The sequence below is a fragment of the Dermochelys coriacea genome, chromosome 3 (genome assembly GCF_009764565.3).
Source record: "Dermochelys coriacea isolate rDerCor1 chromosome 3, rDerCor1.pri.v4, whole genome shotgun sequence".
Lineage (NCBI taxonomy): Eukaryota > Metazoa > Chordata > Testudines > Dermochelyidae > Dermochelys > Dermochelys coriacea.
In genome coordinates, this window is record NC_050070.1 from 132,591,383 (window position 1) to 132,608,223 (window position 16,841).

The 16,841-nt window shown below is 39.3% G+C and overlaps 1 protein-coding gene across 1 annotated transcript in view; it reads right to left on the reverse strand.

Annotated features, from left to right (window-relative positions):
• The window catches only part of RAB4A (RAB4A, member RAS oncogene family), a 31,667-nt gene that overhangs the window by 3,672 nt on the left and 11,154 nt on the right, over window positions 1-16,841 (reverse strand). Inside the window, exons 3-7 of the mRNA XM_038396610.2 lie at window positions 15,242-15,356; window positions 13,328-13,390; window positions 9,043-9,197; window positions 6,447-6,542; window positions 4,585-4,746 (exon numbers count right to left, since the gene is read on the reverse strand). Of these exons, the coding sequence (XP_038252538.1) occupies window positions 4,631-4,746; window positions 6,447-6,542; window positions 9,043-9,197; window positions 13,328-13,390; window positions 15,242-15,356 (545 nt within the window). The 3' untranslated portion in view covers window positions 4,585-4,630. The remainder of the gene's footprint in view (window positions 1-4,584; window positions 4,747-6,446; window positions 6,543-9,042; window positions 9,198-13,327; window positions 13,391-15,241; window positions 15,357-16,841) is intronic.

Genomic DNA, 16,841 nt, shown 5'->3' on the forward strand with positions numbered 1-16,841 from the left:
ACCAGATGATATTCACCAAAGCATTCTGAGGAACTCAAATGTGAAATTGCAGAACTAACTAACCATAGTTTGTAATCCATCATTTAAATCCACTTCTGTACCAAATGACTGGAGGATAGCTAATGTGACACCAATTTTTAAAAAGGGATCCAGAAGCGATCCCAGCAATTGCAGGCCAGTAAGCCTGATTTCAGTACAAGACAAACTAGTTGAAACGATAGTAAAAACCAAATTGTCAGACACAGAGGAACATAATTTGTTGGGGAAGAGTCAACACGGTTTTTGTAAAGGGAAATCATGCCTCAATCTACTAGAATTCTTTAAGGGCGGGGTCAACAAGCATGTGGAAAAGGGTGATCCAGTGGATATAGTGTACTTAGATTTTCAGAAAGCCGTTCACAAAGTCCCTCACCAAAGGCTCTTAAGCAAAGTAAGCGGTCGTGGGAAGGTCTTCTCATGTATTGGTAAACTGGTTAAAAGATAGGAAACAAAGGGTAGGAATGAATGGTTAGTTTTCAGAACGGAGAGGGGTAAATAGTGGTCTGTACTGGGATCAGTCCTATTCAACATATTCACAAATCATCTAGAAAAAAGGGGTAAACAGTGAGGACAAAATTTGCAGATGATACAAAACTACTCAAGATAGTTAAGTCCCAGGCAGACTGAAGAGCTACAAAAAGCTCTCTCAAAACTGGGTGACTGGGCAACAAAATGGCAGATGAAATTCAATGTTGATAAAGGCAAAGTAATGCACATTGGAAAACATAATCCCAACTATACATATAAAATGGAGTCTAAATTAGCTGTTACTACTTAAGAAAGATCTTGGAGTCATTGTGGATAGTTCTCTGAAAACATCCACTCAATGTGCAGCAGCAGTCAAAAAAGCAAATAGAATGTTGGGAATCATTAAGAAAGGGCTAGATAATAAGACAGAAAATATATTGCCTCTATAAATGCATGGTATGCCCATATCTTGAATACTGTGTGCAGATGTGGTCACCCCAACTCAAAAAAAGATATACTGGAATCGGAAAAGCTTCAGAAAAGGGCAACTAAAATGATTAGGGGTATGGAATGGCTTCCGTATGAGGAGAAATTAATAAGAGGGACTTTCAGGTTGGAAAAGAGATGATTAAGGGGAGATATGATTGAGGTCTATAAAATCATGACTGGTGTGGATAAAATAAATACGGAAGTGTTATTTACTCCTTCATGTAACACAAGAACTAGGGGGTCACCAAATGAAATTAATAGGGAGCAGGTTTAAAACAAAAGGAAGTATTTCTTCACACAGCACACAACCTGTGGAACTCTTTGCCAGAGGATGTTGTGAAGGCCAAGACTATAACACGATTAAAAAAATAATTAGATAAATTCATGGAGGATAGGTCCATCACTGGCTATTAGCCAGGATGGGCAGGAATGGTGTCCCTAGCCTGTTTGCCAGAAGCGGGGAATGGGTGATGGGATGGAGCACTTGAAGATTATTCGTTCTGTTCATTCCCTCTGCGGCACCTGGCATTGGCCACTGTCAGAAGACAGGATACTGTGCTAGACAGACCCTTGGTCTGACCCAGTATGGCCATTCTTAGGTTGGATGGACAGCTAGATGAAAAAAGCCCTCAAGAAAACCCTAGATAGTTGAAGGAAACTGGAGAGTGGGAGAAGTGCTCTTGAGGAAGTTAAGCAAACAAACCAGCTTGCTGAGCTCCCTAAAGCAGAGCATCCAACTTCCACCCATCTCTAAGCCCCTGTGTGCTACTGGAAGGAGGAGAGGAAACAGGCTGGTCAATATCAATAGCTCTCCCTCTCCAGCCTGGCACACCTCTACAGTTGGGAAGCATCAACTCTGATTCTGAGAAGAGCTGGCCAAATACAGCTCATTGCCTCCCTTTTTTCTTTCAAGAGCCATGTGAAGAGCAGGCAGGAAACAGTCAGGCATTCTTGCAAGGAGAAATCAGCTGCTGATCTTCATTGGAAGATGCCAGTCATTTCCACAGTCTGCTTGAGAACTCCTGAAAGGAGAGCGAGGGATGTTACATTCCAGCCTCCCTTTCTGTCTCCCAGAGACATCTATCAGACTGGCGCTCCCCCATATGCTGCAAATGACTTTAGACAACAGCTTGAAGAGGTAACTCTGTCTTACACCAGCAAATGGGAAGAAGCATTTGCTGCATTTCTGCTCAAGTCATAAGAAGGGATGCAAGACACCTAAGGATATCCTTCCTAGAAGGAAGAGGTGAATGTTTGGAACATCATTTTGTATTTTAATTCATTTTAAAGACCAAGTTTGATTTTTAACATTTTCTTCAAAAAAACATAGGGTACACTTCCATATCTATCAAAGGCTTTTTTCATAATCAGTTTTTTTTAAATTTTGATTTCTAGAAATATTTTCTTATGACACCGTGGAAATGGTTTGCACTTCTGTACAGTACAGATGTCTATAAAAAGTTAGAACATATATTTCATGGCAGTAGAATAGTCCAAAGAGCAGGGCCTTTGATTATATTTATTCTATAGAATTTCTCAAATCATTTCATAGTTCAACAAAGAGTTGATGCATGGAACCTCTCTCTACTTGAAGAGGAAAACGGTAGCACAAATGAACCTTTGCATATTACTTTATTGTTCAGTGGTTTTGTAACCCAAGAACCCCTCAACACTAACTGGCAAGGAGGTTACAAGAATATCCTGATACGTAGGTTCTGGTTCACCAAAGAATGTTATGTGAAGTCTTAAATGAAATCTAGGCTCATACTGGTCATTGTTATCGTTGTGAAATGTATGTACAGACACCATGAAGAGCTATGTATGGGTACTGAAAATAAGTTCTTAGATTCTGTGTCAGAGGTGGAAAAACAGGTTTCCTGTCAGACAAAACACGTTTATTCACGTGCCTCTGTTGCCATGTAAATTAAGCATTTTAAATTAACACAATGGATGCACATTTACATATGAAGTCAACAGAGAGATATGCAAGTCAATAGAGAAGAGAGGAAAAACAAGTATTGTGGATATACTGTTTCTAAGTACAAACAATGAACTTTGGGGACATAAGTAAAAGGAAAGGAAGACACCCCCTTATCCTGCACCTAGGAAGTAAATGGGCAGTGCCATTTACATTCAGGAAAACAGGATCACAACCAGCCTTGGTTAAAGAAGCTGCAAACGGCTCTGGGTTAGATAAAACTTCGTTAGACAAAAGTTTAACATAATAGTTAAGTTTAGTACCTCGAAAACATGTAATTTTGTTTTTTATGTAGCCCTTCTTTATCCATTATCATTACTCCCCAACTCTTGAATCTTTGATAATAAACCTATTGCTGTTTTCACTGTAACAGTATCTCAGTACTGAGGTATTAAGCAAGGTGTTGATCCTGAGCTGCATCATATAAGCTAGTGTGTACACTGTTCCCTTGAGGACCACAGACCTGGTATTTCTGTGAGTGTTCACTAAACAAGGAGTTGGACACTACAGGAACGCGTCAAAAGAACTCAGGGACTGGAGTACACCTATTCTTAACTTGCAAGGTAAAGGAACATAAGAATGGCCATATGGCTCAGACCAATGGTGCATCTAGTCCAGAATCCTGTCTTTAGATGGTGGCTGGTGCCAGATGCTTCAGAGGGAATGAAACAGAACATCAAGGGATACATGCTGTCATCCAGTCCCAGCTTCTGGCAGTCAGAGGTTTAGGGACACCCAGAGCATGGGGTTCTGTCCCCATCCATCTTGGCTAATAGCCATGGATGGACCCATCCTCTATGAACTTAGCTAATTATTTTTTGAACCCAGTTATATTTCTAGCCTTCACAACATCCCCTGGCAATGAGTTCAACAGAATGACTGTATAAAGAAACACTTTCTTATGTTGTTTTAAACCTGCTGCCTTTCAATTTCGTTGGGTGATGTCTGGTTCTTGTGTTACACGAAGGGGTAAATAATACTTCCTTATTCATTTTCACCACACCATTCATGATTTTATAGACCTCTATCATATTCCGCCCTTGGTCATCTCTTGTCTAAGGTGAACAGTTCCAGTCTTTTTAATTTCTTCTCATATGGAAGCTGTTGCTTACCTCTAATAAGTTTTGTTGCACTCGTCTGTACTTTTCCCAATTCTAATACATCTTTTTGCAATGGGGTAACTAGAACGGCAGACAGTATTCAAGGTGTGGTGTACCACACATTTATATAGTGGCATTATGATAATTATTGTCTTATCTATCCCATTCCTAACATTTACCTTTGTGACTGCCACTGCACATTGAGCAGATTTTTCAGAGAACTATGTGGAAAGGGCTGGCATTGCCCAGAGAAGTGTGCATGGGTGACTAACAGGTTGGTGGTGTCAGGGAGCTGACATCCAGCTAAGAGCAAGCAACTCTCCCTCATACTGGAGGCAAGGGGGGGGGGGAGGGTGACAACCCACCTTGTTACCCCAAAACCAAACAAGTTCGCTGTGAAAAAGTCCAACACCACAAAATATGAAGGCTATGTATGGCGGCATCAATATAATAAACTAATGAGGTAGAGCAACCTACCAAAGATGCTTATTCTCAATTTCTATGGCTTACCTTTTGTTTCTAGAACAAGTGTTCAATTTGTTTTGTTGTGTTTTCTTTAACAGCCACATTCTTGAGCACTTTGAGCCTGTGCTCTACGTGGGGATCTCAGCTGTCTCAAGGCAGCATCTCCATACTGAATTCCTGAGCCCATTCTTTCTGGATCCAGTTCACCTGACGAGAAACAAAATGACCTTATAAGTTATCCTCATTTGTAGATAACAGATTACAAGTAAAAACAGCTAACACTAGACAAAGTTATTAGCATTTATGTTTTCCTATCCCAGTTATAAAGAACTGGATCACAGTTTTATCATTCAGATAATTCCATCTCATTTCCCACAATAGTTTCAAATTGTCCAGCCCTTGAACGGAACTGAAGCAGTGCATCTTACAAGTGAGTTAGGGCTTGTCTACATGGGGAAAAAGCCCACAGCGGTTAGTGTGTACTAGTTCCCTGTGTGAACACTTACACTGTGCACTAAAAGTGCCTTGTGCATAGTAGCTTTCTCTGCCTGCCCAAAGTGCAGTGTCTCTCTACACTGCAGGATTTTTTTTTGGCAGTGAGCACACACATGCCACTGAAAGTGGTGTGTAATGCAGATGTAGCCTAAGTGTGCAGTAGAGTGTGTCCACATGGGGAGATTAGTGCAAAATAGCTAATGCACTTCAAATTCACACTCTAGCTTACTGTGCACTAACTTCCCTGTGCAGACAAGCCCTTAGACTGACTACAGCAAGAGGTCTTTTCCCTTATAGAGGTAGTTAAAGTCCAAAATAACTAATGTTTGCTTTATATAGTTCCAATTTCATTCTGAGAAGGGAAAAAAAAAAAAAAGGTTACCCGATTTTAGAGACTAGTTTTCAAAACAAAAAAGGAACAGGATATTTTCAAACAAAGAAGGATCAAAAGTACCATAGCAAACAAGGGAACGATAGATCAGTTTGACACACTAGCTGTGAGCTTTCTGTTTTGGTCCATTTTAATTTAAAATACAAACAACAAATGGAGTTTTGGCCTTGATTGAGTTAAAAAGGTACAGAGGAATTTACACTAAAGAGTTCCTGAACATTCAAAATATGTCCTTGGAATTCAAAACATGGAAACTGGCTCCCTACTAGATTGAGCTTCCTGATTTTGCCAATTTAAAAAAAAAGTTATTTTATGGAGGCACCAAGTAGACTAGAAAGTGGATTTGCTGCCATGACTATTACCACAATTAAGTCTCACTTGTACTATGAGGCACCTTGTGTATTCTGGAGCCTGCAAAAATAAAAATGAGTAAGTTGACCTCAGCCAGAAGCCATGCAGGTCAATCAGAGCACTTCTATAGCAAGGCAAGGTCTCATATGTTTAGTATATGATCTATTTAATCACCTTGATATTATTATTCCCTACCTATATAAAAGCAGGTGCAAAAGTGATCTGAAGAGTCATGTCTGCTCTGATACTGATGCATCATAGAAAGCTGCTAAAACTTAAGTCTTCCTAATTCAGAGGCTTTGTAGTTGTGAAGACAAAGGAGGCCACAGAACATGTAGCCTGCAACCAAAAAGCTGAATATTAAGTCTAACATTAAGAAACTCTATGGGGGTACAGTCTCCTTTTGATGAATGCAATTAAATTTAATGTTCATTCCTGTTAACATATATCGGGAAGTAAGAGGTGGATAAACAGAAAGGGACATTTTTCTACAACAAAAGAATGTACACATTTAATCTATTTATACATGTAATCTATTACATAGATTTACTGATGCACTGTGACTAAACTTTTACTATAAGGAAATTCCAAAGCTGTGAGATTCTGTAGTTTTCACTGTGGGACAAGAAGGGAAAATACATTCTAACAATCAATTTTTATTTCAATTTACCTGATTCAATTTTATTAAGTATTTTTCTTGCACACTGTACAAAGGCCTCTTCAACATTCTCCCCGGTTAGTGCACTTGTTTCCAAAAACATCAGCTCTGCATTTAATGCCAGAAAAATAAAATCTCAGGTCATTAAAACTTTGAAATGCTCTTTGCTGTACTTGAAACAAGAAAAAGTTTGTCAGAATAGTAAGAATGTCTTTTAAACAGAAGCTACTTTTAAGTGAGACTCTGAAGCAGTTTAGCCTCCCTTACAAACAAACAAACAAACAAACAAACAAACAAACAAACAAACAAACAAACAAACAAACAAACAAACAAACAGGTTCTGAAGATAGAAGTCCTAGAACATACTGAATATTGATATATTCATGATTATATGCAATTGAAAAATTGTTTTGGTTTGAGATTTAAACAAACATTCTCCCTCAAGTGCTGGAAACTCAAAGGGAACAGCATTGTGCTTGTGCATGGGAACCAGAATACGAAGCCAACTGAACAGGCCTATCTAGTTTTACTGTTCAAAGCAAGTGGAGGATAAAAATCAGCCAGCATTTATGGTAACACATTAGATTTATCAAGAGATTTTAGTAATACAGATATGGATTATTTAATTGATTGTGTTCTATGTTCCTTTAACTCACCATGCTGTTATTCAGCACAAGTGTTTTCCAGAGAATTATTTAAAAAAATGCCCTAGAAGCTGCAAGCATGGTGCCAGAGAGGAAACAGTGATGCGAGCACCAAACTATGAAGCCGCTCCAAGCCTAACCTAAAATACACTTATTTTGAGCAATTTTTTAAATCTCTAATGGAAGAGGAGATCATTAAATCAGTGGCTAATATTTCCCAAATAGGTCACAAACAACATTACATTCACCAAATAGATATTTGATCATACGCAAATTAAAAATGTCGTTCTAGACTACAGAAGACTGCATGTTCTCTCTATGGCACCATGAGCTAGTTCTTGGATGAAAATTCAGCTTACCACTTTATCTCAAATACGATAGCAATGCAGTTATTTGGAAGTTTACTGCAATTTATCCAGTCCTCTGAAATGAACTTTACCTGGGAATACCCTCCCCTCACCTTTCAGTTATAAAATTCAAATTTTAAGATTGAGAGAGAAAGCTATTCAGAAAAATCCAGTCCTCAATAAAAAGGTCTACTTAGGAAAGATTATTTTTAAACGTGGAAGGGGAATGGCTAGCAGATTATGTGGGAGTGAGGGGGAGGGAAGGGCAGGGAAACCCCACCATTCTTCTCAGCCGTAGCCCAAGATACCTTCACCCATTATCCAAACCAAGGGCATATTTGCATTTTGGATAGACAATACCAACTTGATTTGTTCCAGCAGCTAAAGGACTGTCACTTTATAGGATTTGCTGGGTTGCCTTGTCCGTCCTGATCTTCTTAGGAGATGTTGCCTGCCTGCCTACTATTCATGTTACATTTCAAAGGAGGAGCAAGCTTAACTTCCCTTTACAAGGTTAATCAATGCTGCTCCACAGTGGCTTAAAGCAAGTACTGTACTATATGTTATCACCAGTTAACAGAGCAAGTTACACAACTGTTTTCCTCTTTGTGAGGAAAAAGACAACGTTTGAAGTCACTCCCCATACTCAGATCCTCACATAATGTTGCACTGTCTGCAATTTTTGGATCATAGCAAAATCATGTAAGAGACTGAAAAACAATTAAGATTGGATTTTTAAGACCAGGTCTTTTTCTTGTTCTTTTAAAAACAAACAAAACAAACAAACAAACAAAAAAAAACGCTGTTCCGTCTTCCTTCCCTTTCTTTCCTTAAATTGCAGAAAAGAATCAGCTGGCCTATAACTTTCATATTTTTCCCCAGGTAATGCTCTTCCAGATCCATGCAGTGATGGGAACCTCCATGCCTGGATCTAACCCCTCCCACATGGAAGCTGCCTTTGTGGCACCATCCTACCCCAAGAACCTGCAAAAGGATCTCCATGGGAGAGGGATGCTCACAGGGGAAAAGAGTGGGAGCTAGAAGATCCTATTCATCATTCTCTCCCCAGCATTAGGGAGATATAGCCTGGAGCTGCGTTGCCTGTATTTCTGCCATATTATTTTCTCAGTGGATCTTCTCTATGGTTAGAAACCCTCGTTTAAGAGGATCCTGAGAGTAGTTATGTGTAGATGGAATCCTTGGTAGTGTGGCTTCAATGCAGCTGTGCTATTAGGGAGTAGGGGATGAAACACCTGAGGCACACAGCCCTTACATGGATGGTTCTAGCTTCCCATGGATTCCTGGAAACAAGGGGACTTTGTGGGCCATCTTTTTGGCATTTTCTGTTGTCGGGGAAGAGAGTTCTGTTCACTGACTCTCTCAGGAAACTACATGATGAGATCCTCAGGGAATGAGATTTCCTCCCTCCTCCCCCTTTACTTCAAGCAAAGCCCTCTGTATTTAATACTAGATTAAAGGGAAGGGGCATTACACTGACAACAGTATGAGGATTTTAACAAGGTTTGTAAGTGGGCAAATGTTAGTTCCTTAGACTGAATAATTTCAAGTAAAAAAAAAAAAATACATCTTCAATACTAGATTAGACAGACTACCTACCATTTTCTTGTGCAAACCTGGATGCTTCTAAAAAAGTAACTTCACGATCTGCATCGAGATCCTTTTTGTTCCCACACAGTATGATCACAATATTTTGACTTGCTAACATCCTTGCATCTGTCAACCAATTAGTAAGTGCGTTGTAGGTTTCTCGGCTGCGTAACACAAAAACATGTCTATAATATACAATTATAAATATTCCTATAAACTTCTGGACCAGGGTGGCCTAGAGGATAGAACTCAAGAGACTGGGTTCTATTCCTGTCTCTGCCACTGGCATGTTGGGTGACCTTGGACAAAATCACTTCACCTCAGTTTCCCCATTTTGAAAACGGGTATAAAATTTATCTCCTTTGTAAAGCATGTTGAAATCTACAGATGAAGAGCATTACAAGAACTTATTTACTGTCACCAGAGTTTTGTGATGTGTGAATATTCACACTCATGAGATATGTCAATGGTGCAGCTCTGATAAGTGAATTCTTTTGATAGAACCTGTTGGAGCACTCACATCCTCCTACTCTTCTTTTCACTGTTCCTCAACATTGAGTCAGAGATTATAAAAGGGTACATGATGTTCTGGCCACCTCACTTCCTTCTACCATCCTCTGAAGAATTCAGTTAGAACTCCAAGGAAGAGGGGAAATTTATAGCTGAAGACACATTTTTAAAAATGTATCCTTTGGCAGAAAGGCTGTTCCTACCAGAGAGTCCAGAATCACTCCTATGAAGAGGATCCTTTGAGGGGAAAGCAAAAGTGACCGTCTCTTTTATCATGAGTCCCAGTCTGCCAAGAAGGCAGGCAATTGTGTGGATATAGCCCTGGAAAGACTTAATTTTGAGGATGCTTTGATTAGCCAATTGTTTAAGGACAGGTATGCATGAATCTCTTCTCTCTTTAAATGCACTGCCAACTGCAGACAGGCACTTGCGGACAGTAAACACATCACAAGAGAGAATGTTGTACTGGAAATGGTTCTTCCTCCTCACTACAAAATGAAGATATTTTCTGTGCATTTGAAACATGCATCCTTGAGATGGAGCGCTCCAAACCAATCTTGAAGGGCAAGGGAAGGTATAATAGATGCTAGGGTTAATATCCAGAATATAAACTTTCTGATGAAGTTTCCTGAGGTTCAGAATAGATCACAGATCTCAGTCTCTGGGATCAGTAAATATCTTGAGTAAAAACCTCTTCCTCTGAACTCCTTTGGCACTTCTTCTATGGCCCTCATCACCAAGAAAGAGAGAGAGCGAGCGCCTCTGTTCATAGCAGGCTTTCATAAATAAGAGGGGCTCCTGAATAATCTATTGTATATAGATTCTTATACTACACATCACCATAGTATCTGAGTGCTTTCTGGTAGTGCATTAAGCAATGTAACTACATACCTGTCACATGTTTGTTCTCACATCCTGTCCCCAGAGGGAAAGCATGTGAAGTGGAATGTCTTGTTTTGGTAAGGTGGTTCTAAAAAAAATAAATCTACCTCTTCCTATGTGAATAGGGAAGGAGGCTAAGGATTTGAATTGGCTCACACATCTGCTTTGTATCATTTCCAAATGCCCACTTTGGACTGGGATAACCAGACACAACGTTTTGAAAATTATATAGGTGGTATCCAAATGAGATTCTGGGGGGAGAGGAGGGAGATATGGTTCCAAATTGGTTCATCATTCTTGATCCTTAGATCAAGTCTGTGGCCTCAGATCTGACCCAGAAAAAGTCATTGGGTCTGCCTGATCTTTATTGGTAGCTTATCAAGGAGTACCTGTTGATGTTGGTATTGTAACCTTTGATTAAAGCAGGAGGAACTAGATGAAAATAGATATTTTTTGTCAGTTACCTAAAGACTTACCTCGGGGTTCCTTTGGGAAGTTGGTGTACTCCCAAGGACATAGCAGTAGGCCTAGTATCTTTCATTTTAGTGGAGAATAAGCTATCGCACTTCAAACAGGAGGTTCTTTACTTTTACTTGTCTCTGAAGACAGACTGAGCAAAGTATGATCTTTAAGAAATTGCTGAAGCTACTGCTCTTCCAAATGCATCAGAGGAATCGAATGCTGCAATCAGTGTTTTGCCATTAACTGCCCCTCTGACATCAGTGCATTAATCAGCTTTCTCTGATCTTCTGGAAGAGATCTTTAAATACCACCATCTTTTCCTAAAGATGCAACTAGTACCTTGCCATTGTATTCTTGGTAATTGGATGCTCTGATGCCAAGTATTACCAACAAGAAGATTTTTCTGCCAGTTAAATCTATCATCTTTCCTTTTGTCTGCTGGTGTAAAGTCAACTTGATTGGCCTTTGAGCTTTGAACTGCAGCCTCAACTAGCGTGAATGTGAAAATAAAGTTCTCTTAAGGAACCCGATAATAGTTTATCCCCCTTCTTGGACGCAGCCTGTATTGACGCAGGCTTGGACCATATGTTTTTGGCTGGCTCTAAAAGCTCATTCAATAGTAGCAATGTAGTCACCTTCTTAGAACCAAGGATATCAAATTTAGGCTGTAGAATTTCTTCCACTGCCACAGGAGGAATTTTAAGAGTTGTTGCCATTCTTCCTATTAATTTGTAAAACAAGACTGTATCCTCTGAAAGGCAATGCTAATGCCATGTCCTCCAGCTCTGGAGAGATCTGGTCCCTCTAGCTCTGGAGAGATCTCTTGATAATCTTTCAGTACTACCAGAGTATATCTGGAATAATAACTGGAGACTGGTCCTTCTCTCTAGAAGCCGACAGATCCCAGATCTTTGGAGCCAATAAGAGATCTCCCTTAGTTTCTTCATAAAGTGAGACTGCTGAGTGTCAGGATAATGCCCAGGAGGATAACACAAGGGCCATCTAGCCCAGGGAGGTATACAATAATCTTGCCAATAGTTCATTCTAGGCTCTATTTCATATCACCTGTCAGGGTATGGTGCTTGCTTAAATGATGGGTGCTTAGCAGTATACCCTTGCTTATGGGTATTGCTGGTGAAATAAAAAGTGGTGTAGTCCGTTCCATTCTAATTTGTTCATGTCTTGCACACAACAAAGTTACTGCTTTGAGTAACCTAATTGTCTTGTACACTACAATCATATCGGTATTTATTTTTGTGGAAGTTTTTAGAGGGGTTTAGAAATCAGCAATAAGAGCTCACTTTGGAATGAAGTTTAGCACAAAAGCTTTAGACTAGTAGTTTTTTTGATGAACTGATGTGTACACCAGTAAACTGCTAGTGAAGTATAATGACATAACTATGAAACATTCTGTATATGTTCTCATATTTGTGGTAATACAAAATTCCTCTAGCTAAACATTTTGAGTAGCTATCTAGCTTAGGATTTATTATTGTTATTTTTTTTTTTAACAGCACCTATTGCCATATTAAGCAAGAACACCGCCTCTAAAGAATTTTTAAGCATTTATATAAGTCAGTTACACTCTGATCAGACTGGTGTTCTACAAGAATTTGGTTACAAAATGTCAGAGGGGAGAAGACAGTTGATCCTAAAAAAATCAGTGCATATAAAAGTTAACATAGCTATCTGATTAACCATTGCCGAGAACTGGGTTTCACTACCAGCTAAGAAATCTCAGTGAACCCTACAATAAAAAAATTAAGACAGAGCCATGAACAGAAGTAATTCTAGTACTACATCTAGAGAGAGTTGTACCTCCCAAATCTGGGGGGATCCAGCTAACCACCTCACTTTATCCAAAGAGCAAGAGGGGAACCGCCATATAAGCACACAGATAAGTCAGGTTTGCAGAAAAGATTTTGCTTCCTCAGTAAAGGGGCTAAATTCTGCTCTTCACTTGTGACACCCTGGGCTTGGTAAAATAGTGTCAGATTGTTATACTGTTTCTACCTTATATTAATGCTGCTTTAGATCAGAGTGGAACTTCACTGTTTAGACCCTGATCATCCTACTAGATCTTCTCTACACCAATTCCAGCTGAATTCATTTTACTGGAACACAGGTGACCAGAACTGTACACAGTATTCCTATTAGCAATGCCTTGTACAATGGCATTACTGCTTCTCTCTCTACTGGAAATGCCTTGCCCGATATACCTTAGGAACACATTTGCCTTTTTTCACAGCCACAGCACATTAAAGCATCCTGTAACTGAACAACAAACCACGTCTCTCTCCTCCTCTGTCGCGTCCAATTGATAAGCCCCTAAGTATTGATTTTAAAGAAAAATATTTTGAACTATTAAATCTATAATTCATTTGATCCTAGATACTATTAAATAAAAAAGAAAAAGCCAGAAATGGTTAATTTTTATTACCTGGTAATGTCATAGACAAGCAAAGCACCTGCTGCACCTCTGTAATAACTTCTTGTTACAGACCTAAAAAGGAATTTTAAGTTACAAAATTATGCTCCCATAATACCTTTGTCATCTCAAGTCTGGGTTACCATGATGTGTTCCATATGGGGCTATGCTTTCAAACAATTCAAAAACTGAAGCTACTAATTAAGCAGTATTTCTTGGAGGAAGCACCTTCCACCAATGTTTTGCAATCTGCACTGGTTATCAAGTGACTTCCAGACAGAATTTGAACTGTTGGTTTGACCTATGAGTTCCAAACTCTCTGGGTCCTGGCTACACAAGAGATTGTGTCCACTCATTCAAGGGCGATTGTGATCATCCGAGGTGCGTGAACAGTCTTCTGATTTAAAGAGGAAATGCCCAACAGCAGGACATTCTCAGGAGCCTTCAGCTTTGAAATTCATTTCTCCTATTATTTGGTCTGTCTTTTGTGACTTTCGGTTGAGGTTTTCCTAAGAGGCTCTTATGGGTATATCTACCCTGTCTGCAATATTAGCCCAGGTTCTGAACTCTGGCTCAAGCCTAGCCCCCTCTGCCATTTACAAACAAATAGCACTAACCCAGGACCCTACAGTCAAGCCAGAAACCAAGGTTCAAACCCTATTACTTAGTCTTCTGTCAAATTTCGTGACAGTGAAGTTCCCCCATGCTGCACCACAACAGGCTAGAGTGGCAACATTTTGGGAGGTGCTAAAAAAATCTGGGATATGGGTGTTTGGACTTGGGCCCTCATAATTCAGTGTAGACACTGGCACCCCAGGTTGGGACCCAGGGTTCAACAATTCCTAACTTGGGGTTACAAATGAGTAAAGATGCTCAAATCCTAGGTTAACTAACCCAGAGTCTGCTAACTTAAGTTCCACTAACCCTGGGTATGTCTACACTGCAATGTAAGAACATTGTGTTTCAGACATGATATTTTTTAAAAAAATTTGCAACTTCACCAGATAAACCCATATAAAGAGAGTCACCGAGTATAGGTCAGTTGTAGTTTAGCTTTAAGCAACTAAAGATAATTTCTAATTGGAGTTTTGATCAACCTTTCAGTTAAAGAATATTGAAGTAGACATAACGTATCGTTGAGTACTTTTAGATAGAGGTCAATTCAAATATTTGTAACAAAGCCTTCAGTATCTACATTTTAACTGGGATCATGGAATATACCAGATAATAAATAGCCGTTTGAATCATTTAAGGGAGTGGAGAGAGGCAACGACCTTCACTTATCAAAACCAAAAAACACCACTGTACCTTTAACACTATATTGTACCTATACCAACATGTCTGGGGCATAGACCAGTTTCTCTAAAAGTGTATTTGGCAGACTATGAATGTATTTGACAAATGTACTAGGACTATTTTTGTAAAAGACTACATTGATATTGGGATTTATTTTCTTGTGTATTTTGATTGGCATATTGTTTCTTGGCACTTCCTTGTTCCAGCCAGAAGTTTTCCACACAAATCTGAGTACTCAAAATTTGATAACATGATATTTGAATTTGGTTAGCAAACTTAAGGCATGCATTATTCTATTTATATACCTTAACCATTATATAAACTTACACTACACAATCAACTGCATGAGTGGTGTTTCACTATATGAAAAACAGAAGGCCAGAACAGTAGAATGATGCTGATTTGCATCAGCTGAGGAAGTCAAATGGAGCTACGCCAGTTTACTCAAGCTGAGAATCTGGCTCAGTGGAACAGAGCACTGACTTAACATAGCCATGACATAAGCAGATACAACTCCAATGACTCAGACATTAACTGCACCCATTTACATCAGGGCTGAATTTGGTCCATAATATCTACATCTCCAATTTAGTATTAAATATTCTTTAATAAAGTAAATGAAAAAGATACCTGAATCTCTCTTGTCCTGCTGTGTCCCATATCTGTAATTTTACATATTTACCCCCTACATTTATTATCTTTGAACCAAATTCCACTCCAATAGTATGATTTGAGTCATCTTTGACTAAAATAGAAAGAAAAACAGATTTAGTGCTTATTTTGAGACCATTTCAGGTTTATGATTAGATGTTTTTACATAACTTAGAAACATTTCAATATATATTCATTGTGAAGGTAAGAGTATAAACAGTGAAAGTGCCATTAAAAATAGATCTCTACCACTTACTGTAAATGCTAGATAAATCACCTTCTGTGAAGCATATGCTCCCATTTTAGGCAGGAGCAAAACTCTTCAAGTGTAAGCATAAAGTTACAACTTGCTTGTCAAAAGACCAGATGAATTGTACATAACCCAACATATCTCCAGTGCCATCAATACATTTTCCCCCTCAATTTTTGAATACCCTGACCAATTCAAAATATCACTGCAGGAAAGATTCTCTTTTAAAATAAAGCCATTTCATAATACTGAACCCACTAGCAATTTTGGGGTAATTTTAATATAGTCTCTGTATGACCATGTTTCAGGCTCTACATTTTTAAAAACAAATCAATTCAATACAATAGCAGAACACAACGGACTCAGTCTTGCCCACAAATATAGAGGCTCTATTTCTCCTGTAAAGTAAATGAATAAGCTTGTTCTTGTGCATACATACAGAGCTCATATTTCAAAATGTGCAGCAATTCACACCTGCTTAAGTACAGGAACATGCCCCAGTGCATAACTATGGGGCCATGTGAGTGTTGCATGGGTCAACCAGGAGGTGAAATGGTTTAATTAACTAACTAACAAACCATACACAATGCACACTGTGTATCAGAATCCCAATTCATTTTTAAATATCATGACAATGAATGCATGACTCAAAGTGATAAATGTAAGATAAACCAATAAAAACATTAAGCACCACTACCAGAGTCAACAAAGTATCTACCAGCATGAAAGGCAGGGTTGTCTATCAGTAGGGCCCTACCAAATTCACAGTCCATTTTGGTCAATTTCACGGTCATAGGATTTTAAAAAATAATAAATTTCATGATTTCAGCTATTTAATTCTGAAATTTCAGTGTTGTAATTGTAGGGGTCCTGACCCAAAAGGATTTGTGTGGGGTGATCACAAGGTTATTGTAAGAGTAGCTGCGGTACTGCTACCCTTACTTCTGTTCTGTTGCTGGCAGTGGTGCTGCCTTCAGAGCTGGGCAGCTGGAGAGCGGTAGCTGCTGGCCAGGAGCCCAGCTCTGAAGGCAGAGTCACTGCCAGCAGCAGCAGCACAGAAGTAAGGATGGCATGGTATAGTATTGACACCCTTACTTCTGCGCTGCTACCTGCAGAGCTGGGCCATCAGTCAGCAGCCCCCGCTCTCCGGCTGCCCAGCTCTGAAAGCAGCGCAGAAGTAAGGGTGGCCATAGTGCAACCACCCTAAAATAACCTTCAAACCCCCTGCAACTCCCTTTTGGGTCAGGACCCCCAATTTGAGAAACTCTGGTCTCCTCCGTGAAATCTGCATAGTATAGGGTAAAAAGCAAACAAAAGACCAGATTTCAC